This window comes from Aythya ferina (genome assembly GCF_964211825.1).
Source record: "Aythya ferina genome assembly, chromosome: 4".
Lineage (NCBI taxonomy): Eukaryota > Metazoa > Chordata > Aves > Anseriformes > Anatidae > Aythya > Aythya ferina.
The window spans coordinates 39,863,491-39,890,278 of NC_140300.1; the positions used below are offsets into that span (position 1 = coordinate 39,863,491).

At 41.6% G+C, this 26,788-nt stretch overlaps 1 protein-coding gene across 1 annotated transcript in view; it reads right to left on the reverse strand.

The window, feature by feature from the left end:
* The window catches only part of SLC7A11 (solute carrier family 7 member 11), a 59,675-nt gene extending 42,856 nt beyond the window's left edge, over positions 1–16,819 (reverse strand). The window contains exons 1-4 of the mRNA XM_084517394.1: positions 16,184–16,819; positions 13,130–13,256; positions 8,668–8,783; positions 966–1,091 (exon numbers count right to left, since the gene is read on the reverse strand). Of these exons, the coding sequence (XP_084373520.1) occupies positions 966–1,091; positions 8,668–8,783; positions 13,130–13,256; positions 16,184–16,460 (646 nt within the window). The 5' untranslated portion in view covers positions 16,461–16,819. The remainder of the gene's footprint in view (positions 1–965; positions 1,092–8,667; positions 8,784–13,129; positions 13,257–16,183) is intronic.
* Positions 16,820–26,788: the final 9,969 nt, after the last annotated feature.

A 26,788-nucleotide genomic window follows, 5' to 3' on the forward strand; every position in this document is an offset into this window, starting at 1 on the left:
CCGTCTCACCCTCTCTGCTGCCAGGGCTCTGACTGAAGAGCCTCCCTCTGCAGGTGGCTGAGCGTGTACCAGTAAAGCTTCTCTGCAAGCATGGCTTTACCCAAATGACAGCCAGCAAAAGGCCTGCATAGCCATCTCCAGGCTGGGAGAGACCAATGGCCTCTGTTCATGCTCCTCGCTTAGGCAGCAACATTGACAAAGCCTGTAGAGTAAATCTGGCCTTCCAAACAATGCTGCTTGCCTTTCTTACCCTTGGTTAGTCCCAAACTATTGCATTTAGGTGCACATGTTAGTATCTTCCTTGGAAGAAATAAAGCGTACATGAAATGTGAGAATCTAGTAGAGCTGCGGGCAGGAAGCCTGTGAAAGCAACAGCTAGCTAACTACGGGTTGTCTTCCAGTACAGCACCTTTAACTTCTGCATTTCTCTCTAATAATAAATACCTATCCAACCACCCCTACCGACTGATTGGAGATTAGCATTCTCAATTAGAACAGCCTTCATCATACTGTTTCTTTCACACATTCCCCAAATCTGAGACCCTACCACCACCACACGCAGTACTGGACAGGACCAGGCACCAGTGCAATTAAAAGAGGCATGTTCTGCTTGGATGAGGCCAGTGCTTTGCCGAGGGACATGCCCATCCGTCATTAAAGCTCATCCTGACCCTTTCACAAGGTTCATGCAAAATGCAATTTACAGAGAAGAGCAATCCTATCGCTCGTTTGAAAGCCAAGTCTGATCTGAATAGTCTCATTGGCATGCAGAAGGAAATACCAGTTCATCCCAGTGTAGTTCCACTTCTAATCAATTACATGACAGTGCAGAGCTTCAGTTGAACAAGCAGAGACTAATTAAGAGATTTTGCTGCTATAAGCATTATTTGGTGGAGGCAGGTGCGGGGAGACTGGGGAGCGTAAAGATAAAAGCACTTTAAAAGCATTTACTTTTCATTTCATACCTTTAATTAGCTGGATAACTCCAGGGACTATAATTATCAGAATTGCTACAAGCTTGCAAAAGGTAAGGAAAATCTGAATGCGGGCACTCCAGCTGACACTTGTGCTATTCAGGACCATCACTAGTGCTGCAAGGGGAAAAAGAAAAGTCAGAAAGAAATATTCATGTCACTGAAATCACAAAACTCTGAGAGGCTGCACAGACAATAGATTCAGGTGCACTGAAGGAAACACACCCTGATAACCTTCTCCCTCTGCTGCCCTCCCACCTCTCACATTTCCCTTCCAGGCTCCCCTGGAAATGCTTGAGCCGACCCCCTCTTTCTGACCCATCCATCTCCTCATTCTCCACCTGGCTCCTTCTGCACCAAATTAAAGCTTCATTTCCCCAGGTTCGTTAGCTGTTGGTAAACGATGAGCTGACAGAAGCCTGCCTCAGATGAAAAAAATTAATTGCACAACCCTTGTCACTCCATACTTCTGCATCGATGGCAGTTTGGTTAGAGATTTGCACTTCAGAAAATAGAAAAAATTACTAATGACATTACTCATTTAGACCCGGTATGAATTTGTCACTCACTGCCTTATTGACACCTGCATCTCTTTCCCACTATTTCCCTTCCTTTACAGCCATGCCACTTTAGACTCAACAGGGCCAGAGTGCAAGAAATGTTGCTGTCCATGCTGGGAATTGGCAAAGAAAACAAAGCCCAGGTCTGTGCTTCGCCAACACAACCAGTCTGGGTGAGAAGTGCTTTCATACCCTGTCCTGGGTCGGGGAGGGCATCTTCTGGTCTTTGCTAGGAACCAACTAACAGGAGAACAGGAGGCCTTATATGAGTGCCAGTCATTCCAGCTTATACCAGCTTATGTAAACTATTACCCTGGTAAAACAGAATCGATAAAGTAGTTTGCCAAAAAAAAAAAAAAAAAGGAAAAAATATTTACCAAGTGAATGGAAAATGTGAGTCATTTCACTAGATAAAAATTCCCTTTCCCCCACTGCTGCAGACAAAGGTGAACATGGTACAATGAGCCTGCTCAGTGATCTGCTCTCTCCTTCCACGGCACAGAACTAATGAACGAGCTCCTCACCAGAGCCCTTCCTTCCCTCCAGCTCTCCCAAGAGCACTGCTTCATCTGCATCGGCAGCCGCATGGTGCATCACGGGACACATGAAATCCCACCAGAGCCTAAGAGCTAGTTTGCATTAGCTAGCATTGCAGGCCTGGCATGGCACAACCTTTCTGGCTACAAAAACAGCTGCTTTATCCCAGGCCCTTTTTATCAGCTCTGAAGTGACAAGGCCAAAAACTGTATTTAAAAAAAAAAAAAAAGTCTTCTCTGTTTAAATGAGAAGTGGTTTAGTTTTAATGGAAAAGTGAGAAAACAACAAGGAATCTGCATTCCAATATAATTATAACCAAAGTCAACCAATATTGTTGACCAAATTCAATAGAAACTCACAACATCACTTAATTTCAGGGTTTCACCAAAAAAAAAAAGAAAAAAGAAAAAAAGAAAAGACATCTTAAAGGTCACAGTATTTCACTGTTTTGAACTGAAATGTTCTTTTCTGAGTCACAAGAAAATCTCCTGAACTTCTGCAAAGTATCACATCAGATCTAAATACTACATATATATATATATATATTTTTTTTTTTTTTTTTTTTTTTTTTTGCTTTATTACTTCCTTGTATACATACACTTGGCAGGAAACATAAAATTCCAGGGGCCTGATTCATTACTCTATTGTCACAACATTACCCTGACATAACTTCACTTATTTAGATGTTCAAAGTTCCCTTTAAGTCACTGCTGACTGAGATAACACCATCTTTTCTAGGGCTTGATCACATGGTAAAACGGTAGATAAGCTAAACAGCTGTCATCTAAGCAAAATATATTTAAAACTGTTATTTTGCCAAGAGTATTTAAGCTATTAAGAAAATCCAGTGCCATAAACAAGAACTGAATTACTTCAAGTTTCTTGGAAAGTTCAGTATATTGCACTTTCCTATTTCACAAGACAAGCCTGGGCAGGGACTAGGCTATGAGAAAAAGTGAAAGAAGAGTTTTATGGGTAGGAAAAGATGTGCAGTTTGACATCCAGCTTATCCAGTGTTCAAGCTCATTGCAGCAATTTGCTACCCTGACCCAGGTCAGAATAGGCAATGTGAGCATCCTCCTCCTCCTCAAGGTTTACTAATGCATCAGTTTCACCTTCCTGATACACAAGTGAGAGTGTCATCTGATGGCAAACTAGTGCAAACATTAATTTTGATCCACTCATGACCTTCCTTGCTGGTCAGCCACACACAAATCACAAGCCAAAAATTTGTGGAAGAGCCACATTGGCTTGAAGGAAAAAAAATTGAGTGTGATGTTTTCATGAAGACAACCTGCATGTGAGCAGGCTGCTAAACTTTCTCCAACCCTGAGACTCTGAGTTCAAAACAGCAAAACGGTTTAGCTGAGGCTTTCTAATTGAACAGAGAAAGCAAAATGGACACAGCAAGGACCTTCATTTGATGAGGAAGCTGAAGGAAAGCTACATCTGCAGCCAGACCAGCGCATTGTGCCATTCGCTTTAAGTCTTCTGTAAGATCAAGTCCCTTGCACAGCTGGGCAGCTGCACTAATGAAGATGGAAATTATATCTCGGGTCTATGGTCGTCATCCAACAGCACTCTTATGTGAATAAGATCTTATGGAGATACTTCAAGATTGCAGAGGCTCTGATACAGGATCACAGCAAAAATCCGAAGGAAGTAGCAACTCCCCAGACAAAAGAATAGCAAAAGTAGGACTCAGCTCTAAACTGGCAAGCTGAAAGTCAGACATCTAATCTGCCTGCATCCTCAGTGAAAAGACATTGTCCTCCAGAGGATGATTAATAACATCTCTTTTGGATGCCTAGCTAAGAGGAGATGAGTTGCCTCCAGGATGGGTCTCTTCCCCTTTTTCACCACTAACTTTACAGGGAGCATGGACAACTAGACAAACTAAATAGCTAAGTAAAAGTGAGATGAATCCTAATCTAGGGGAGTGTGGAGGGAGAACAAAATAAGGTTTGTGAACAATTGAACACAATGGTAACACTGATCATGTTGCTTTTCACGATCCTTTCCCTTCACTTAGACACAGCTATAAATGGATAACAAAATCTAACAGGAGCAGAAGCAGCAAGCATTACATCCTGGCCTACTTTTCAGGAACGTATGTGCCATTGCCTCAGCAGGAAACCACAGGAGCTGCCTTCCTCTGGCTTGTCAGGCTTTTAGGTTCAAGGCATTTACACAAAGCCAAAAGTATCCTCAATTTGTGGATTTTAATGCATCAATTAAAAGGAAGTCACAGGGGGCACAAAAGCACCCACCAGAGCAGCTTTTGCTATTCCTACAGCCAAGAGATGTCTTCATTTACACTGCTTGCCTGAAAACTGTCAGCAGGAGAGAGCAGTGTCCATAACAGCTGCCATGACATGAGAAAAAAGCAACTACAGGCTCACATACACATCAAATTTACGCCAACAAAACTTTCCAGAGTGTTTGCCAGCAAACCCTGATAGATCTGTACAGCGGCCTTGGTTTTCAAGCATGATATGGCCTCTGTCTAACAGTCACAATTTGGGTATTTGTTTTTGTTTTGGTTTTTTTTTGGTTTGTTGGTTGGTTTTTAGCAGACCTCAAAAAAAAAAAAAATAGAGAAAATCATCCATTATTGTGGCATAAAATGCCCAAAATATGAGTAAATTTAAAAGCTTTATAAATGTGCAAGTTGGTAACCTCACAGTTTAATAGTTGTTATTTTTTTTTGTTGTGTTTTTTTTTTTTTTTCTTTTTTCTTCTGTTTGTTTGAATCCTGTATATTTGCTGTCTGATATGGAGACCAAGTGAAAAGATTAGAACTGGCTCAGTTAAGGCTGCATGTCTATTCAGGTTGTAGATCAATAGTACAGTTCAATACATTAACACACTACAATTTATCCCTCACTTTGAATATATTTGAATATTTGAATATACTTAACCGTAAGATTAGGAGAAGAGCTAACAGATGCAATTAAAGCAATGCATGAATATAGATTTTTTTACACTGCCTATCTTCATGCTTTGCAAAGGTCTTCTTCAATGGAAGAAGCGATAAATATGGAGAAGTCTATCAGCTTTCATTTAAAAAGAAAAATAAATTTCTAAATGTTTCTCCTAAAAAGAAGATAGTCTTCAGCATCAGAACAAAGATGGCCTGAATCCCTCTGCTTTGTGTCCTGGGGCTGTTGTGTGCAAGGAGGCAAATCTCCAGCTCAAGCAAAGTTGGGCATTTAGAAGGCCTCCTCTCCTGTATTCATTTTCTTCTATACTTCCTCCCTATGTCAGGGCATGTACCGGTTCTCTCTTCTCTACCTATCCACTTACTTTCATAAAAAATGTCATAATGAAATATGTTCGAGACGTCTGTTCTTTTCTAAGTTTCAGTTAAATTGAGTGAGTTCAAAAAAATTTTATGGCAGACTGACAGGCAGACCAAGATGTGCATATCCCGTATTTGCCTAGGTGTTTCCCCCCTGCAGAGAGATTCATTTGAAAAACACAGAGTGAATTAAAGTGATCTCTAAGTTTGAAAATAGGCAGCTTGTGCTTCTCAGAGGCTTAGGAACCTGAGGAATGAGAAACTCCACATGAGCACCCTTTTCTCTTCTGAGCCACTGAAATGTTCAGACTCTTTGTTTCAAAAAATAAAATAAAATAAAAGTTACCATGAAGAAAGCACCATACCCTGGAACAGAAAATTTGTGTCTACAGCTCAGGACAGGTATGATTTCAAGAGAAATTTTGTGCCCAGCAGATGCTTTGCTCCTAAAAATAACAAACCAAGATGGAGATATTTTTAAAAGTCACCATCTCCAGTAGTTCCATTTCAGTTCTCATATGATCTGCATATGGTCTCCTCTCAGCACCATTGCTCCTTTTTTCATCACTGAGGCTGAGGTGGGATGGTGGGGAGTAGAATGGACTGCAGCCACCCCATGAGTAGTGCTTGTTCACAACTAGAAAGCAGCTGCAGTGTCTGCCACTCCCCACCATAATCCTGGCTGCACCTACCTTGGGCAAGCATTACACACCATGTCAAAAGGAACCCTCTCTCCTGCACAAGCATGAACATCGTTCTTGGTCATGCATAATGCTGGTATGCACTATTTCACCTGCTCCCCCCTTATCTTCCTTCACAAATCTGCTGTGCTGAGATGGCCATGAAGAGGAAAGGAAGAACTGCCCTCCATGTCCGTTTTGTGTAAGAGAAGAAATATTAGGTTTAAATTGTAAAAAAAGGATATTTAGGTGAAAAACAAATGAGAAAACTTTTTTATGATAAGGATAGAAAGAAAAATGGGCTACAGAGCTGGGTGAGGATGTAGAAACTCCTTCTCTGGAGCTCTGAAGACGATTTTAGACCAACATCTGTCAGAAATTGTTTAGGTACGCTGACTGTTTTGGGGAGCAGGGGATCACCTAGAGATTTTTCAAAATCTCTTCCTGACTTTTCCAGTATGATGAGAAATGACAAGGTAAAGCTATAAAATAAAGTTTCACTCAAGGACAGAGTTTAACCGTGCTTCTTACTACCTTTCTGCCCACGTAATAAAGACAGATATGTAGCAAGCGCTCTGTCATCATAGGTGGTAGAAGGGATCAAGAGCTGGTAAGACGACAAAAAAGCACATCATTTCACTTTCTGATTAACGTAACACAATTTTCAGTGGAAGCAAACACTACCTTTGGCACCATTAAATTGGATTATAAGATCTTCAGGGCTCCGATGTGTCTGTGAGGCTCAACAACATCTTAATCTTGCCTATTGCTCTGCCTACATGCACAGTACAAAACATTCATAACAATTTCCACCCCAACAGCTAATTGTTACAGTACAAGATTAACAGCCGTACATCCTCTGGTACCTGAGCTTAAGTGTAGCATATGACCAAAACCCACTAAAAATGAAACTCCACTGCAGAGCACGCTGCAGAATTACAATAAAGCCTCAGTCTGACATGTCCGTGTTTCTCTCAGCACCATCCCATTCACAATTACAAACTTTCTCCAGGAAACTCTTGCTTCAGTGAAACAACAGCTCATCCTACCTGCTCTGCACAGACCCTTGGTCACCATAGGAACAGTCTGCTGTGAGCTCCTATCTCCCTTTAGGGTGTAATTATTTCTGCATATCTCCGCACCCCCCCTGCAACGCTACTTCTTTGTTTAATTACTTTGTGTAGCCCTGGCTTATCACACAGATTTTCAATTAAATTAAAAGCAATAAAAATCTATTTTAAAGTGTTCGCTTATTGTGCTTGAATCACACACACTTAACAAAACACTTTTAACGGAGTCCTCACTTAACATTCCGTCACAGTGACCTTGAAGTTTGCTGAACATCTGTTTCACCCTTATCTCTTACTGAAATATTTTAGCCAGATGTAGCCATAAAAAGTCATTGACCTCAAAATTCAAGCCCTTAATTCAATTATTCCTATGAAACCTATAGTTTGTGCATAATTAATTCAGAAAGAAATGTGGTCACACAGTGCTTTTTTTAACACTCCTGCCAGAAGAGCTCTCTTACCAAGAGAGCTCCTACACAAAGCTTCAGTAACCTGTAGACTGCAAATTTCAATGTCAATTGAACTCTCTACCCCAAAGAAAGAAAAAGTAATCCGAACCTATTATTGTGCAAAATTAAAGTGGTCTCCTGTGTGCCTTTGATCACTTTGCAAGTCTTAATTCTTTTTTCCAGTCCTTTTGTTTCTGCTATGTGCACTGGCCAAACTGAAAGGAACAATCTGTTACTAATTACTCACGTCTGCTCCACAGTCTCCTCCCAGGACAGCTGAGTGTGTGTGTGTGTGTGTGTGTGTGTGTGTGTGTGTGCGTGAGCGAGGAGCACCATCCCTGGTAATTGCACAAAGATGGAAACAAGCCTCCAGTGTCACGTGGAGCAGAGCCTCATTCACACACCAATCCAGGCAGACTGAAAAGTTCCTGGTCTAGGGGTAGCCTCCTTCCCCCCATCAGCTCCAAACGATCCCTTTACACTCATTACTTAGCAAGAGGAGAGCAAACTGCTGGTAACCAGCATGCATTTTCACCAAAGTGCACACCCTGCTCCCAAAGTCCTTTGGGTTCCTGCCTCCCGAACTGCGATGCCTCAGTAAGTTTTATCACTGTGCAGGACAGGGAGGGACTAGAAAAAATGATCTCATGTTGCCTGTGCTCCTGTCAAGGGAACTACATTTCTTCATGGCATCATACTTGGCAAGTACTTGCCTCCTAAAACAGAGGTAAAGCAAAGCACTTAAAATCAAGTAATCATTCTTTCCTATCTCTGGCACTGGCTCACCATCTCTTAGGGACTAAAATTGCTTCCACAAAAATAATGAGAGTTTTGCCATTAATTTCAGTGGCAACAGAATCAGGGTTGGCAATAGATTTTCTCTGCCATTAATAAAGTCTGGTATTCTTTTTACTACTACATATGTTCACAAATACACAAATCAAGGCAAAAAGTCATGCTGATGCCCTTGGCACGGAATGCACAATCATTCTGCAGTGATTCACACCAAACGACTACCTGTTCAGAGTGTGATTACTTATTTTTTTTTAATTTACATAATCTTTACTCTTCCTGAAAACTAAAGTTGGATACTTACTGATGCCAACAGCTGTAATAAGTTTGATTGCAAGTTCTGGGATTTCACACTGCATAAAGAAAGGTTCCAAAATATACCGTCCAAATGCCAACGATATCACTGCTGTGGCAGCAGGGCTAGGGTGAAAAGTAAGAACAAAAAAAAAAATCACAAAATTAATCTGCAGTAGTATGTAAACAATATCCATTTGGGATCATACTGTAAATTTATTATCACAGAACTGCAAAGTGTACCTAACTGTGGTGCCTGTTAGCAGCTATGCCACCAGGTACCATGATTTCTGAGTATAACAGATAACCATAAACAGTTTGGCTTTGCTCAGTGATGATGATCTTGCCAGCATCACTTCTTCCCATGTTCACTCTTACAACTTTCGTGTTGTGAAGAAAGGAAATGTATCAACACAAATTTTCCCTGCCGTGCTTGAAGTGAACGTGTCCACAATTAAATTGCATGGGCAACACCCTGAGTGAAAGTTGTTGGGGACTGAATTTTTAGTGGCAAGGTACATCTTACCCCTCACAGACAAGCAAATTAATCTCAGTGAAGCTGAGAATTCTGCTGTACTGAAATAAGCATCCAGAAGTTACCCAAACCTATTAATAAATCTGGGACAACATAAAAAAAGACAAGGTAAAAAAAAATGAATGAAAATGGTATATCCTAAAATGCAAAGAATTTTTATAATGTTTCCTACTTTTATTGAGTAACAACTTTCCAGCACTGTGAGAACAAAAATCCTCAAAAGTACAGAAAGTCCTTTCCATGAAACGGGAATGCAAGGGAAAGCAGGCATGCAGGCATCTACAAATTTGAAGTAATATTCATACAGTCTTTCTCTTCAAGACAAGCTAAATGTTTGCCAGGAGCCCTAGCACTGGCATGTATTACCAGTACTTTGCCCTGTGCCTGAGATCAGACACTGTCTGCACATTACAGTCTCAGCGGTCTGTTCCCATGTGCCTGGGGAGGACACTTTTTCCCTCCTCAGGACAGCTGGTGGTAACTGTGCCTCATCACACTTACACACAGCAAGGAAAAAAAAGGTATTTGATTCTGCCTCATATTGTTTTTGAGTTAAACAAGAGTCCATTCAAATTTGTTATGAGGAATCCAGAACATTTAATAAAACAATGCCTTAAGTGCAGAATATACATCTCCCAGAAGAATTTTAACAAAAACATAGTTGCTATACAGCAGTGTAAAAACTCTGCAGAGAAGTATTATTCTTCATTGAATGCTAGAGGAATTTTCCACAAGAGAGCTTTGCCTTTGAGACAAAAAGCACTTTCTTAGCACCATGACTCAACCAAAAGGTCACACATTGTGTTGGACCAAACAGCAGGAGAGCACAGACCAGAAGCATCTTCCTAAGAAAGTTTCTGCAGAGACAAGTGAGGATTGCTGCTTGTGTACACCCCATGCACAAGAACCACCCCTCTCACTGGCCAACAACTGGCTTCACAGCCGCTGCCTTTGCTACAGGCTGAACGCCCCCTGCATGAGCTTTACCCATCCATTTATTGTCTTTACCTTGGTGGAATATTTCTGATTTACATAAGCAGATCACCAGGCTTCCAGCATTTGAATGCTGCAGACTGCCAAAAGTAGCTTGAACTGGCCTGGATCAGATGAAGAATCAGATCTTTGGAGCTTTCCCAGGTCTTTTTCCTCAGCCTCTGCTCCTTCCCCCAGAACTTGGATTTTTCTCTCTCATTTTAAGAAAAGCCTTAATAAAGTGGCAGTCACCGTTAGCTCCACAATGTTCATCTTTAAAAACAGAGCTCTTAAGTTATACCTTCATTAAATATCTAGTTAGTTATATCTTTAATAAATATGTAGGCCTCCTGTGTTCCCACATTTTAGGGGAGATGGTGGTGATGGTGTGCCTGGCTAGCTGAGGCAGACGTTGAAGGGATGGAGCAAATTCCTTTTTACTGCAGTCAGAAAGAAAGATTGGCAGGCTCCTAAGATCTGTACATTCATGAATGCACAGAAAGTGAATTAGCAGCTTTCATTTAAGGGCAGGAAAAAAAAAAAAAAAAGCAACAGAGAGAGAAAAAAAAGCCACTGGGAGAAGGGCAGGCCTACTGCCGGCAGCACATACCAGAGGTGAGTAAGTCACCTCTTTGGCAGTGCGCTCTTACCTAACCTGTGTTTAGCAACCACCATATACAAGCACTACAGACAATGTGTTCACACTGTTGTCTTCACTTGTGAACTTTTTTTTTGTAGTATTTTTGTAGGTATGTAGTACACCCACAACCTGACTCCTAGGGAGAAAAGGAGTTCCTACATGTACTGGATGAGGAACAGCGTAGCGTAAGGCACTTCTGAATACGGGGGGATGCTAGCACAGTTTAGTCAGTGCATGGGCAGAATTTAAGTGCATCCTACACTGTAAAAGAGGGGCTGTAAAGATATATGAGGAGAGAAAAAGTTTATTTTGGTCGTGGCTGCTCCAGAGCCTGTGGGTGTGATAATTCTGTGTCTTTCAGAAGAGAAAAGGCTTAACTGAGAAGTGCGTGTGCAGTTTCACCCAGTGAAAACACCATAGGTGCATACTAAGTCCCAAATTCTTTGATAGCAGTAGCCAATTAGTTTACGATGCCAGAGTCAGACAGGAGACTACATGGAGTTTAGGCAGCGCTACTCTGATCATCACAAGTTATAACAAGTACGTCTCCCTTGCTGCCTCTCAGATTTGATGATTAAAGAATCCACTGATGTTCTTTCCCATGTGCAGGATGATTATTTACTGGGTGTGGGGCAGATCACAATGACTAAGAATGTTTTTATGATACTCCTAAGACACTGTCATATGTACAAAATTTTTTAAACATTTCATGAGGAGAGGAATTTCTGAAGTCTCGTTTCTTGTGGGTACTTATGCCTAAGCTAATAGTGTCCCCTCTGCCCAGTAGGGTGCAGATTAACAAGGGGATTTCTACCATTACTCTCTTTTGTTGATTCTCTGTTGTGCAAGGATATAGCTATGTTCACACCACTGTTTCCTTCAGTGAAAACCATAGGTCTGCTTCCTCTATCTGGTTTTCTCTTTGGCAAGAAGATAATATTATTAAGGTATCTACTCCTTCACTACATTTGGTGGAAATTTTGCAATTTGTGCAAGGGTTACCGATGAGTGAGGAGGATGTGAGGGACCATCTGACGTACACAATTATTTCCTCTGAAAACAAGATAAGGATTTATGGATTCATAATGACTCAGCACTCTTAGTGCTTTTAAACTCAACAGGCTATGCTAGAACTTGTCAATATTATGTAAACATAGCTGTGATTTGAGATGAGGCTTGTGCTTTTGTGATTCATTTGCTGGTTTCAGAAGAGAGAGGAAAGGAGTGCTAACTAGCCTAAGGCTCGCATGGATCACTCCTGAATTTATTTTACATAAGTGAATTGCATTTTCTACATATAACAAGCTTTTCAGCCTCAGCAATACTATTAAAAAAATAAAATAAAATAAAATAAAATAAAATAAAATAAAATAAAATAAAATAAAATAAAATAAAATAAAATAAAATAAAATAAAATAAAATAAAAATGGGCCATATTTTAGTGTGATAACAAGATCCAGTTACATTATGAAAATTTATTTGCTATGGTTTCGTAATTCTGCATCTTCATATTGTAATATCTTATACAAAGTCGAGGGCTGCATCAACCACACCACATCAGTACTTCACACGTTTTAGATATGTAAGGACTTCCTGTTGCTTTATTTGCCCAGCTAGTGCTTTTCATATTAACTTCTTTTAGACATTGGAACAGGCTGCCCAGGGAAGTGGTGGAGTCACCATCCCTGGAAGTCTTTAAAAGACGTTTAGATGTAGAGCTTAGGGATATGGTTTAGTGGGGACTGTTAGCGTTAAGTCAGAGGTTGGACTCAATGATCTTGAGGTCTCTTCCAACCTAGAAATTCTGTGATTCTGTGATTCTCTAACACACCATGAAAACAAAATACAGGGACTTGAACTGACATCTAGAGAATACATGGTGCCCCGAAATCTTAAATATACTGGGCAATAACTTTGCTATGCATTATTCCTGTATGTATAGACAAGAGCAACGACTCCAAAAGCCACTTTCAAGACTGACAAAATGCAGAGGTGACTTTTCTCTTCCACTGTATTTCAAGTAGGCACAGGTATTAACATTAATGGGTACAGTAAGCTTAGCAAAATTAAACAAGTAGCTGAATTTGTGTGACAGGCTTTTTTCATAGAATCTTTTTTTTATACATGAAACATTTTTTAATGTTTCAATGCCAACAAGCAAAACAGCATTGTTAAATTCTCTGAAGCAGCTGTACTAAAAAACTTAGCTCATATGTCAAGATATGTTTGATTTCTTTTGCACATCATGTGTTGGAGAGTTTTCTTCATGACTGAAAAGCATATTGCCATCAGAAAAGAAACAGAGAAAAGCCATGATACACTTACCGAATAATGAGTAATTCCACCCAGACTCTCACAAAAGCAGGTAATGGGCCAAAGGCCTCTAGGATATAGGTGTAGTGACCGCCAGATTTCTTAATGCATGTTCCCAGTTCAGCATAGCAGAGGGCACCTGTAAGAGTTAAGCTAAGGCATCACGAGATATCCAGAAATACCTTTCCAAACACTTGTAAGGTAAACAACGGAGCTGCTGCAGTATCACAACTTCTGATACATTTTAATCCTCTTTCTTTCAAGCAATTTTATAAGTTTCGAGTCATTCAGCTAGACCTGCAGTTACCCAAGCTGTACATGTATGCAGTTACATTTACGTGAAAGCCACTGAACAAACTATTTGCTAGCAAGGTGTTTCATTACTCATCCGTGCCTTGGGAAGAGGTATGACAAACTGCTGTGTCACGCCAGCCACCCCAGCTGGCCCAGCTAAGTGAAAGCCCTCTGACACACATGCTTGTTATCGAACTACGATCAGCTCCTTGCAGCCTCAGAAATCCCTGCCTTGCCCCTGAAGGAAAGCCTAAAGACTGCATTCCCTCTCCTCAGCCATGGGGAAAGCAATAGACAGACTGAAGTTTGGAAGCAGGAATTGCAGGTGGAGGATTTTCCTCATTATTACCCCCAACACCTTACATACAGAACTCTGGGTACGGCTTGGCCCTGGCTTTCCAACACCAGTGCAGTGCTGTGTGTGCAACCAACACAATGGAAGCTCTGCTCATTCCTGCATTGCCTTAAGTACAGACAACTTCACGTTGTCTTAGCAGGGGGCTCACTTCAACACTCAGTGTCTTTACGACGACTAAAATAAAACCAAAATCATCATCATGTTGCCACAGTGGGGAACCAGGTTCGTGCAGAAGTGGTTCAGGCCCCCTTGGGTGAGCATTAGAAGCACTCACAGTAAGCAGCAGTTCCCAGGGAGGTCGCCAAGGCTGCCTCCAGCACAACACACTGCCTCAGCCATTATGGAGCAGGAAAAAGCATGCTGCAACTATGAGGACCTGCATGAAGGTTTCTTTGCCCGTGCATCGTCTGCTACTGTTGTTTAATGAGCCATCACCCAGCCTCAAAGCCAATGGATTCTCAGCTCCACAGGTCGACCTCATCAGCAGAAAAAAGGTTTGCCACCTCAGTTCAATGTCGGCAGCCCTTTTGAGAGACTCTGAGAAGCCACAGGAAAACCAAAACAAAGTTGGCAAGCACTGAATCACACAGAGCTATGATCAGCAACATGTACGAAGTCTGCTCCCCGCCTGCTTTTATGCTACTAGACTTTAAGATGAAAATTACAGTTGTCAAAACCACCTAACACACACCAAACTGGATGGAGCTGTAAGACGTTATGACACATTCCATCCTCCTTCCTTCGCTTTGTTTGGGGCTTTGCAAAAACACAACAACTTGTATCTGATCATCTTCAGCTTACTTGGAAATGTACTCAATGAAACACTTATAGCCACACACACACACACACAAAAACAAACAAACAAACAAACAAACAAACAAAAAAACTATTGATGACTTTTCTCTTTCCAACTTCTTCTGGAGTGGCTCAGGATGAAATCAAACTGTGCTTTGATACATGTTACACAGACAGCCTCAGCAAGACCTTAGGTGATCTTTGTATGAGATTTTATTATATCATGCAGGAAATTAAAAACACCCATGATATAAAAATTATGAAAAAATAACTGTAACGGGTCAGAGAAAAGAGGTAATATCTTTTGCTGGGCCAAATTAGACACATCTTCACATCCTGAGATCTGGGAAATGCCCAGGAAAATCCATCTGATTTTCTTCCACAGACTTGACTTCACAGCCAGAAAATTACTAGTATTAAAATTATGTGATGCTTAAGCAAATTCTAGTTTAACTGAATCTAAAGACCAAGGTATTAGAACAGGGTTGCAAATTGCATTTGAGGTCTTTCTTTATAGGGGAATTTTGCTTCCTGGCAGGACTTCCATGCTAGCACAGCAGGTTACATTTCACATTGTACCAAAGCATTTAACATTTGACCAAAATAGTTCCTAAATTTCTTGTATTGTCTGTTTGGCTTGGGTGGACTTATAGAGTCAACGCTGCCTTTAAGTTCAGAGCCAAGTTACACAGGGTGGCATTCGCATGTTCCACCTATTAAGCAGACACATGTTAGGCCGTGTTTGCCTTCTTTACCTCTTGCCAGAAAACAAGTCGTCTCTGTTTTAAATAAAGCCAATATTCATGTTAGTTCTTCAGCTTCTTTGAGATTAACTCATTAAGTAGGTCAATGGACCCTCTGTCCCACAGAAGCCAGGGTGGGGTTTTCCACTCTGAATGGGGGCTTTGTGTACAGAACAAATAAACTGGCATTCTTCAGAATTTAATACTGTTAAAAAGGAAACACAGCAAAATTAGTAAAAACTGTCACGATCGGCAGGCCAGCAACAAAATTCACATTACAGATTTGTTTCCGTCATGCTCTTTTTTGTGACCCAACCTTTCCAAGCCACATCGTGAGCGGGGAATAAAGGGAAAAACAGTAACACAAGACCAGGGAGAAGGGTTATTAGTATTATTACTTTGCTCCCTTTCACGCCAACACAGATTATGTCCAGTGGGAGTTATTCCTCCCAGACCTTGACCGAGCCTCCAGGGAACTGAGTCAAACTGTCTGAACATTTCGCTGGTGCTCGGAATGACCCGTGTGCCCCGCTGCCAGGGGCCTTACAAGCAAATGGTGAACTACTTCTCACAGCCAGAAGGAAAACATTATACATATAGCACTTTTTATGGCATAAAGCAGACATTCGCTTTTTCTTTAGGGGTCCATGAGAAACGATTTGCGCTTACAGCCTGTGTTGACACGGCACCAGGGGACAGGGATTGCACAGCGCTGCACCCTCCACACAACCTATCACACAGCAAAAGCCTTCCGCAGCCCTATTGGTCCTCCAGCTCCACACTGTGCCTTGATATCCAATGGCAAAATCAGACAAAAAATAGAAATAATCCACCAGCTGTCCCTCTGGACCAATTAGAAACTTTTCAGAGACTTACCAAAGAGCGAGAGGATGCCACACACTGTCCAGACAGTCAAGGACATGCCCACACTGCCTGTGTTCTTCAGGATCCCTTTGGGCGAGATGAAGATGCCGGCTCCAATAATAGTGCCAATGATGATGGAGATCCCCCTCAACAGCGTGACTTTCTTCTTCAGCACAACCTTTTGCTCCTGGACTGGCTGCCCGCTGTCCAGAGAGGACAACCTGCCATTAGGCTGCCCCTGCAAGTAGCTCCCATTAGATGCTGTCGGCACAGCAGCTTTCCTGACCATGCTCCCGTGCCACCAGCACGCCGACGGCAGGCACAGCCAAAAAGTTTGCAGCAGCAACTCAAGGCTTTTTCCTCCCTCTGTAGCCAACTACTTAAGCCTCTTCCTCTGCCTGCTCTTATCTGCCAAGCTGCTCCTACGCGCAGGTAGGGAGCTCCTGAAGCGTGTTTTACCCTTCCCTGCTGCCTGCGCAGTGCTCAGCAACACCTGTGCTTTCCCCCAGCTCGCCGGTGCTGCCCTATCATTGGAAACCAGCTCAGCTTCCGCGTGGACTTGTATTTAAGCTCTTGTCATACCAAGTTACTCCAGCTGAATGATGATGCAAATTCTCCAGGTTTGCATCAGCCATTTGAGAAACCTCTGGCATTACTCAGCACTTTCTTTTTTTTTTTAAACGGTAGGGGCATGTTGCACAACCGATCTGAGCGTGGTGGGAAGAACAAAGCCCTCGCGAGGAAAGCGAGCCAGTCGAGCTCAGCACATCACCGCCGACACCCTGAGACACACACTCCCCAATTTTTAAAGCAACTCGTGCTCAGAAATAAAAGCCTGCTGAAACACAAAGCTTGTCGGAGTGTGAGGGGGAAAAGGAATCAAACAGGATACGTCATCTCTGGGTCTAATCCAATTTCTTTCTCTTTCAAGCCCTCGCAGTGAAAGTTCAGTTTGTGTAGCTGAACTTCTTGCCCTGCCGCCACTGGTCAGCCTCCCCCTGCTCAGCATCGCCTACCTGCAAACCTCCGCAGGCACTGCCTGCACCTACCTAAAGCCTACATGCAAACCCTCCTGAGCCCCTGTCGCTTAGCAACACACCCAAATCAAACTCATGAAAAATCTAGGTTATTTCCCGCGTACAGTAATTTCCACCCAGGCAGTGTTTATGGGACATTGGTAAGCAGCTCGGCAGTGCCACTTCCCCTTAAGAAATAACCATTGAGGTTTGCAGCGCTCTCTGCTTTAGGATCTGTCAGGAGAAGGACAGCACTAGAGCTGCTCTGAAATCAGAAAGTGCCTTTTGTGTTCCCACCGAGCTTCTCTGAGCAGATGAGCAGGCTGACAGATGCACACAGGCTTCTGTTTCACTACCTGATGACTCAAACCTGAGGAATTAAACTGTTAAAAAGAAGAACATTCTCATAAAGCAGAGCAAAAATCAGTAGCCTTCAAGCACTTGTAACCTAATCAAGGGACAGCCTGTGCCAAAGGGGAAAAATCCTGCCCAGCATAACTTTTGCAGCTGCTCGTGGCTTCAGATTAGATCAGTGCAAAGAGAAATGATCCCTGCAGTTCCTGCTTAATTAGGACCTACGATGTGTGTAGGGGGCGGAGGGGGGGGGCGGGTAGATAGCAGTAAAACATTTTATCATTTGCAAAGCAGGCACTGAGCTCAGAGTACAACCCTGCTTTCAAACTTGTTTGGCAAACAGGAGATACTGGAGTATTAAAACACTGCAGCTGTAAAACTCCAGCATTTTTAAAGCCTCATATTTTCAGTTATAACTCACCTGTGACAGTTTGTGTTGCGATGATCTTTGAGGTCCCTTCCAACCCAAACCTTTCTATGACACAAGGCATGCCAAAGCTTATCGAGTTTAAACGCACGCAAATATAAACAGAAGGGATTTTAGCTTTTGAGTACATGCTGGTACTGCTTGCCTATTTTCTGAACACATCCTACCCCTTCCTCCACCTGCTCCTGTGAGCAGCAGCTGATCCCTGACCCTCCATATAGCTTGTACTCCTGTTCCCAGTACACCTCGTGTCCGTCCCTTGCATACACACCACTGGCAATGGCAGGCAAGACCTCTTCTTGTCTTCACAGTCCAAACCAAGCCAACTTTCACAGCACCCCTAACATGCGACGCAAAATAGCTGTTATGCTACCAGAATTGTTTGCCATTCATGTGCATTTGTTGGGCTGTCCCCCAGGAAGATTATAAATGCCTGAAGTAAGTAACTAGATTAAACCAGGAAAAAGCATTAACCTGGGCTGGGCTGATGACCTTCATTTTAATTTTCAAAGGCTGTTTAATGATGAGACACATGACATCTTAAAGCATCTGATAGCTTAAGGTAGTCATTCTTAACTAATGCTTACCCATTATTTCAACAGGAAGATGGCTCCAAGATCAAAACCAAAGTTCAATCAGCTCCCAGATGATCCTAAAGCAGCTCCCAGCAATCCAGCTGTCTGCATCAGCTATTCAGTAGAAATGCTGGGCAGTATAACGGTTTTCTAATTTTATTTGATCACTGGCCAGAAGAATGCAAAAATGTTCTGAATCCACATTTGCCCTTTGGACATCGCTATTAACACCCCCCCCACGCAGGGAAAAGTGTGCTTGCTGCTTCTGTCATGTGGGGATAGCAGGCATACAAAGCTTAAGACTGTGGAAAATTCCCATACTGAAATTTCTAAGGTGTGAATCAAGGAGGGACGGAAACAGAGCTCGCTTTTTGCTAAATATTGGCAGCTTGCTACTGATCACGCTATGCACAGCTTTCCCGGTGGATGCTGTTGCATACACAGCTTCCCAGTGCTGCCCATTAATAACAAACATACATTTAAAAACGAGGACCACTTTTCCTCCTCTGCATTCAAAGCCTGCTTCAAACTATCAGGACAGAGAATACTTATTTGGTGCCAAGGGATGATTAGCAGCTTCCTAGAGATTTCATAAGAATCTTCTGCCAGCTGAGCCCAGCCCCAATGCTGGATAGGGTCCATCACTGTCTGCTACCCCACGTTACCCCACACATTCCAAATACCTTCTCATCATCTGTAGCCCACCAGCCGCTTTTATTTGGGTTATCCATCAGAGAGCAAGGGCTGTGGCATCACTATGCAACCGCAATACTACCTACAGTCAGTGTCTTTTTCAGAGAGCTCTTCTGAAAGCACGGGGCTTAACCTGCCCAACATTCAGAACGGCCCTGTTCTGTCCTAAAAATCTGCTCTGGAAACAGAACAAAAAGATAAAAGGTGCAATTTTCTATAGACTGATGAAATTATTGGAAGTAATGTTTCTAAAGACGATTCTCTGAAACTAAACTTTCAACCCTTAATGGCAGCTGGCATTGTGCAGAGCCTTTTATTGTTTCTCCTCCTTGTTTTGTTTTTGTTTTCTCCACCAATCCATGGACATTTTCTCCTGAGCAAACATTTTAAAGCATAACCCAGATCATCACTGTGAAATGGCTTCCTTTTGAATTGCACCATCAGCCCTGGACTACATCATCCCTTGCCTGTTTCAGACAGAATCCCTTATCAGGTGGGCGGGCAGGCAGGCAAGGCTCCTGCGCTCCAAATCTGCAAAGAACTACAGCGCTACCCAAAGGGGGGAGCCTCACCACACTGCCTGACAGCTGCCACCAGGACCAGCAGTGCTGCTGGCACCACGCATGTTGGCTGTGATAACCCCTCTGACAGCTGCCCTGCAGTACTCTAGAAAATAAAATACTCGAGCATCACAGGGAGCGATAGTACTGCAGCATTTCATATGCTGAAAAGACTTGATACTGAGGCACTGAAGTTTTTCACACTAGTAGAGCTTGTGCCAAATACCCAGACACAGCTACACCTTGATTCTGAAGAAGCTACAACAGGGATATTTCCCCTGGGAAATGCTACCACACATACACACACACACGGCATTCCCCTGTATGGGAATGCTATAACACACGCACAAACAAGTAAAAAAGCTAAAATTCAAGTCTGGACTTGAGTTTCCACTTCTCAAGCCCACAAAACCTCCTTCAATTAAAGGTGTAGCAAGCATATCTTGATAATCCTTCCAGACATTTGTATATCTGCTCATTGCATCAAGCAAATCAAGAGTCACAAGCCAAGCCTGCAGGCCACACATTGCCACAGTGACTAGAGACACAGGAATCAAAAAGGAAGTACAGCAAGACTGAAGAGGCAAGGAAAGCCCCGAAGTCTTCTGTGTGGGTGGTGAGGACTGAAAACATTGCTTAGAAAACTGAGCTGAGTCTTCTGCATAATCCTGACTGTTTCCAGCCTTGAAAAGCAGCCCTGTAGGAAGGTGGTAGTCTGGTTTCAAATGTCAAAGGAGAGCAAAATACCTTCAAGTGTTAGTTGGTTTTTTTCATGTAGATAATCTAGCATTGAAAAGTTTGGACTGGGGATTTTCTATTCCTTTTGTAATGTTAAGAAATATTTTAACTAGCGTTGGGAAAAGAAAACAATCTGTAAGCAATTTAAAAGCTAAGGTGTCACTGGGAATTAAGTGAGAAAAGCATCATCATGAAGTACAGAAGTGTCAGTAGATCAGGACAGGTTTTTATGTTGTAATGAAAACCTGGAACTGTGAGAAGATGAAAACAATCTGGTATTGTCTCTACTACAGTCCAAAATTTTAGTTTAAAAAATGGGATTTCAGAGAATGCAGGGGAGGTGTTATTTTGTAATCAGAGACTCGCAAATTACTCAATTATTTTGCATTCCACTTTGTGCTGAATACAAAGAAGACACTTTGAAGGAAAAAAAAAAAAAAAAGAGAGAGAGAGAGAGAGAGAGAGAGAGAGAGAGAATGAAATACATCCCCAGTTCAGAGAATTCAAAAATAATAATAATAAAAACCAAAAAATACTAGAAGAAATCCAAAAGCAATTCAAATGTTATTTCTGGTATTTTCAGTAAAAGGCTTCCAACGAAACGCTTACGCAGTCAGCAAATAAAAGTCTGGTTTCAAGAAGACTGCAGACAACGATAGCACTTTAGAAAGCAAATACTTCTGAAAGATTCCCTGTCTCCAATTTGCTGATAGCTGCCTATCAATTTTCAGCTAGCAAAGAAAAAAAGGGATTTCAGAAATCCTTCCTATTTTTCTCACTACTAGAGCTTTATTTCAAACAGCAACCATGATGATTTCAGCCAAACTGTTTGACATTTTAATGATTTTTTTTTTTTAATGGGAAAGAATCATCACTCCCTGGTGCCAAGCAAAAAAGCTCCAAATGAGAGAAAGCTGATTCTTACTGAAGCCCTACATGTATGGAAACATGATTGTGCTTCATACCATCTCATTTTTCATATGGATCTATGCAATTATAAACTAAACAACTTTACTTTGTTTGAATCAGCAGAATGAGACAATTTTCAGAGTCACTATGTTATTTTTCCTTGTCTTTTGGATGCACATGCTGAGATGCCCCCATGACTTTCAAGAATCAAGACCTTGGGGGTAAATTTCTGTCAAAACTGCATGTGCCAGATACCTGTCACAACGGCAGGATTCTTGTTGGCTTCAGGAAGCAGAGAATTTCCTTGAGCAGTCTCAGCCTAGGCAGATCATATGAAAAAAATTAATTGGTGTTTCTGAAAAGTTAAGATATCTAAAAAATCAAGACAGTCAATTAGCACTGAGAAGGCTTTCTTTGCTAGTTCATTTCTCCTTTTGCTTGATAAGGGCTCTTCACAGTAGGTAAAAAGTTTATAAAGTGAAGAAATCATGTAAGAGCTGCTTAGATTATCACATTTAGACTTGGCAATTTAACTACTCCCCATTTGCTTTTATTGTATTTTTCATACAATTTATCCCGGATTGTGTACACAAGAAATAGGATGCTGGGACATTTACCTTACTCTTCTGTTTGGCCAGGCCCTGTACTTTATGTGAATCATGTTCTTCCATGATGAGTCAAATATTCCTAAAAAAATAATTTAAAAGAGTTAATGATACCTATACCAATTCACAGGTGTGGCAGAGAGATTCAGCCACTGAATCCTGTCACTAAAATAATCTATACAAAATCTTGGAAAGGGAGTTTTCAAGAACTTGAGTAAAATTTTAATTTACTGGCCACTCCACAGGGAAATCTTTCAGATCACTTGTCTTAATCTGAACTCCAATTCCTTATTCTCACCCCAAGAGAAGGTCACCCTTCTTTTATGTCAAGTTTAATGAGCTCATTCCCCTCCTGTTGCATGGAACTTAGACTATACAGAGAGCATAGATTCAAAGTTATTTGATTTTTCTGAAATAGAAAACCACACTCTTAGCCAAGCTCCCAAGAATAATTGTAATGGGATTTTTAGTTCCCTTCTCATTCCTCTCTCAATTGTCAGATGCAGCAATGTAGTTGCATCCATGGATTTCTCTTTTGGTTCCTTTAATATAGCTTTTTGTCTGGAGACCAACCAAGTCCTGGCCACAGCTTCTAGCAGGTCATGAACACAATAAGGTCAGGCTCCAGTCAATAAACTACCAGGTAGTTATGGCTTCTTTAACAACAGCAGCAATGACACAACATGTGCTTTGAGAGAGATGGACAAAATCTTCTCAGTCAAGGCTTGAAGCAGTGACAGTTTACCACAAGCTGGGATTAAACAGCAGAAAAGCAAAAGCGCTACTCTACGCAGGATTGCAGAGATGCTTCACTGATGCTTGGTGGTCAATCATTCCCACTGGCATCGTAATTTAGCATTGAAATGTGCCCTATGGATCCAACAAGAAATCATTTTATTGGCATCTAAATGCGCATACTACATCTTCTTGAAGTATTAAAAACTCCATCAGAAAGAGCACTCATTTGGAGCACTGCCACAGCAGTTCAGTGGTTTGTACTAATGCTGCTCCGTATATTATTCCTGCATTTTAATAGATCGGAGCATCTTAGTGATGAGATCAGGCTCTGTTTCTTCTTTGAAAGTGAAGTTCATCTTTTCCACATTCATATTGCACTCTTCAGAGATAGTGTCTATCTAAGCATAGTCATTTTTTCATGTTTTGTGATATTTAGTTACAAGATTATGAAGACAATGTAAAGCAAACACAGGCAGTGCGTGGGTATGATGAGGGTATCTCCATGCTGTCCATGTTAGATTTCAAAATTATGTGCAAGTCAGCTGCACCATCAGAAATCTGCCCTCTTCACCGTCATTCTTCTGTCCAGACCGAGCACCACATTTGCAGGAAAGTACACGTTAGTCCGAGCCTTAGAAGCCAAGTCTCCAGGAAAACAAAAAGCAGTTCCATGGATTTCTAAGTACATTTCAAATTCATTTTTCATATATAAGCTTTACAAACAACTGGCAGATAAATCCCCTCTGCTTATAATGCATCACTTCTAGCGTTTTGCCATCCCTCCCAAATTTAATCTAGGCCAAAGAGCTCTTCTACCAAATGCCTCTGCTTTTATCATAGGCTCTTTTACAAATAAACATATACTAATTTCAGTGTTTTCAATATCTTGTTTTCACATCAAGGAGGAGAGTTTAGAGGACTCTATAGAGCACACTTAGAGGACTCCTGCCTTAACATAAAGTAATACAATCAGTATTGCTCTCACTTTTCCAGAGGGTCCTGACTCTTCACCATAGGGAGGGTGGCAGAGGGGGAGGGGATGCTATGAGATAACAGACTCAGGCTCCTCTCTCTCACACACACCTCTAAGACTTGGAGCCAATACTTAGAGTAGAAATGCGGCTGTCTGTAAAGCAAACACAAATCTGTCCCATGGCATAACCTGTCACACACTGAAGCTGACCTCTCCTGAGACATCTCTGTTACAAGGTAGTTTATCAGCTTTGTGGGTCAACACACAAACAATAACTGTACTTCAGTAAAAAACAGTACATGAAATTAACTGTGGTCGTTTTCAAGTAGCACAATACATCCCTGTAAAATGTACTCCTTCCATGTATACAGGGCTAGAAGAGGGTACTGAAAGATGCTGTACTATAAACCACATGAACACTTACTGGAGAACAGCTCAAAGTATCACAGAAATTTAAGCTGGGTGAAACCTGGCCTTCCCCTGTGTCAATTTCTATTCAGATTACACAATGTAGGTTTTATATATATATATATATATATATATGATTCTTAATTTTTAAAGCTTCAGAATCAATGTTTATTTGGGCAGGAAAATTGTCTACGCAAAGATATCATGATAATAATTTAAGGATATTATAAAAATTAATAATTAACTAACTCCAGTTTATTACAACCTTTCAAAGAAGCTGGGAAAGTACCATACCCTAGTTTGGCTTTCTGAAAACCACACAGATGTAAGGCACTTCCTCAGGCACAAAAGTAACATGCTTGGTACCCCAGAGATATTGTAACTTGCCCTTTACTTTCATTTTCCTTTTTTTTTTTTTTTTTTTTTATTCTCACCTTTTCTCCCACTTAAAGTAAACTTCTCAAATTCTGAGCTAAAGTAGAAGCCTTTTTGAATTTCCTCTTATTTTTCCTTATCTTTCCATGCCCCTTTCCAGGGCAATGAATGCCCAAGTTTTGTGAGTCTCAATGAATTATGTCTCGTTCATTCTTTGATCCCAGCTCTCATCAATATTCCAGATCATTTAGGTAAGCCTCTACCTAGCAGGCAGTTTATCCCAGAGTTGTTTATTGTCCTACCTGCCCTTTATGCTATGTCAGTATTACACGTTTGAGGACTTTACCAGCCAGCTCTGAGCCAGTCTTGTGTGTCCACACCAGGGCACAATCAAGCAGAAACCTCAGTGAGGAAACAGACGTTGCCTTTTAGCATCGGTGCCACTTCTTAACCTTGTCTGAGGGCTGCCACATCTGCTTCCTTCCTGGGCAGAGCCAACCACACAAGCTTAAACCACAGAGGGCAAACCTTCTCCCTCTCCACCCAGGGGCCCTGGTTTCTGAGGCAGACGGGCTAGCAGGCTGAATAAATAGTCAGTGAATTAGGACCGATGACCAGGGCTCAGACCTGCAATGTAGACACTTGTAGCTCCATCATAAACTATCAACCTCCTTTGCTGTTTCATCTTCTCTGTGATTCCTCCACAGGCACCGTCCCTCACTGACTGATAAAAGAAAGACAGCTGAAGTATTTCAATACATTTCAGTATCTATTCTCAAACAACTTAAATTCTCAGGGCATTTACGGCTTTGCTTTTTACCTCAGCTGGCTGCAGCAGAAATATGCTAGATCTTCCAACTCAAGAGTAGAAAGACAGTATTGTCTGTTTTTCCCTAGAACCAGCAATATCATCAGAATGGGACCCACTCTATTACAGGTAATTTGGGAGTGATATTCCATTGATTCTCCAACTCCTACCCATGTGTCTCAGGAAAAAAATAAAAAAATCTTTTTTTTTTTTTTTTTTAAACCTCCTGGGTTATTTAGAGGAATGCATATACAATGACTGGCACTATAGCTACAAAGCTGGGCCAGGACTGCACGCATCCAGTTAGAGCAGCTGGCTGGCAGGGGTCATGCACTAGGATGGCAGATGAGAACTGTGCCCCATGCTCAGTTCTCAGGTCCTTTTTCAAAGGGAAAGGCTTCACTGCTCCTTTATCTTTAAGGAAAAACAGAAGAGGTACTGATAGTTAAAACACCAACAAGCACCAGCAAATCGAGTAGCCAGAGCCAAGAGGGTTTTTGATGGGCTGTCATCTTTGCTAAGCTGTACAGAATGGAGGATATCTCTATGAAGCACAGTGTAAAGGACTGAAAGGTCAAAGTACTAAAGAATTTTATTTCATAGGATGTATTTGGCTTTACATTTCTAATACTACTTCCCAAGACAAAATCTACTCTGAACACATTGGGTGACAAAATCGGAATCCAACCTCCTGACTATTACTCTGTCAGAGAGCTGGAAATGAGAAACAATGCTCTAAGCCCCCATCCATCTTCCTAACTCTTCCTTCATCTTCCCATGAGTGTTAGAAAGTCCAGTTTTCCTGGATGTGATCCCTGTCCCCTGGTCTTTTGCATGGCACACATGCAACCATATATTTGGGAACCAACGTACCAACACACTGGAACCACAGTGACAGGCGAGTCTCTCCAAGACCTGGGAGAGCTTTCTGCAAACCCTGTTTCAGTTTTAATTGTTGGGCTTTTTTTATCCCAGCCTAATCTATCTATATATACAAAATCCATCTCTATTAATTTCAGGATCTCCTAATAAGTGAATACATCTTTTTCAATCTGAAAATGAATGAATCTTCCCACTCCAAGCAGTGCAATGTATCACCCACTCACTCGGTTCATTTTCTGTTGATTTTCACAAACAATACAAATGCAATTTTCGATCACTTAGGCTAAAGACCAAAGCAAAAACTCCTAGCCTTAAATATACCAGGGGCAGAACTTTTTTCCTTTAAATCCTACCTTGAGCTGAGCATAATAAACTCAAATGACGTGAAACCACAATATGTCTTGTCAGGAAGCAAGCTGCAACTCCTCGGGGTTAAACACCCACACATTTCTATTTCCTCTCACATGACCTTGCATATGCTTCCTCTTCTCTACCTCTGATGATTAGTAACCAACTTGGGAGAGCAGAGAGTGGAGAGGAAGGTGGGGGCAAAAGC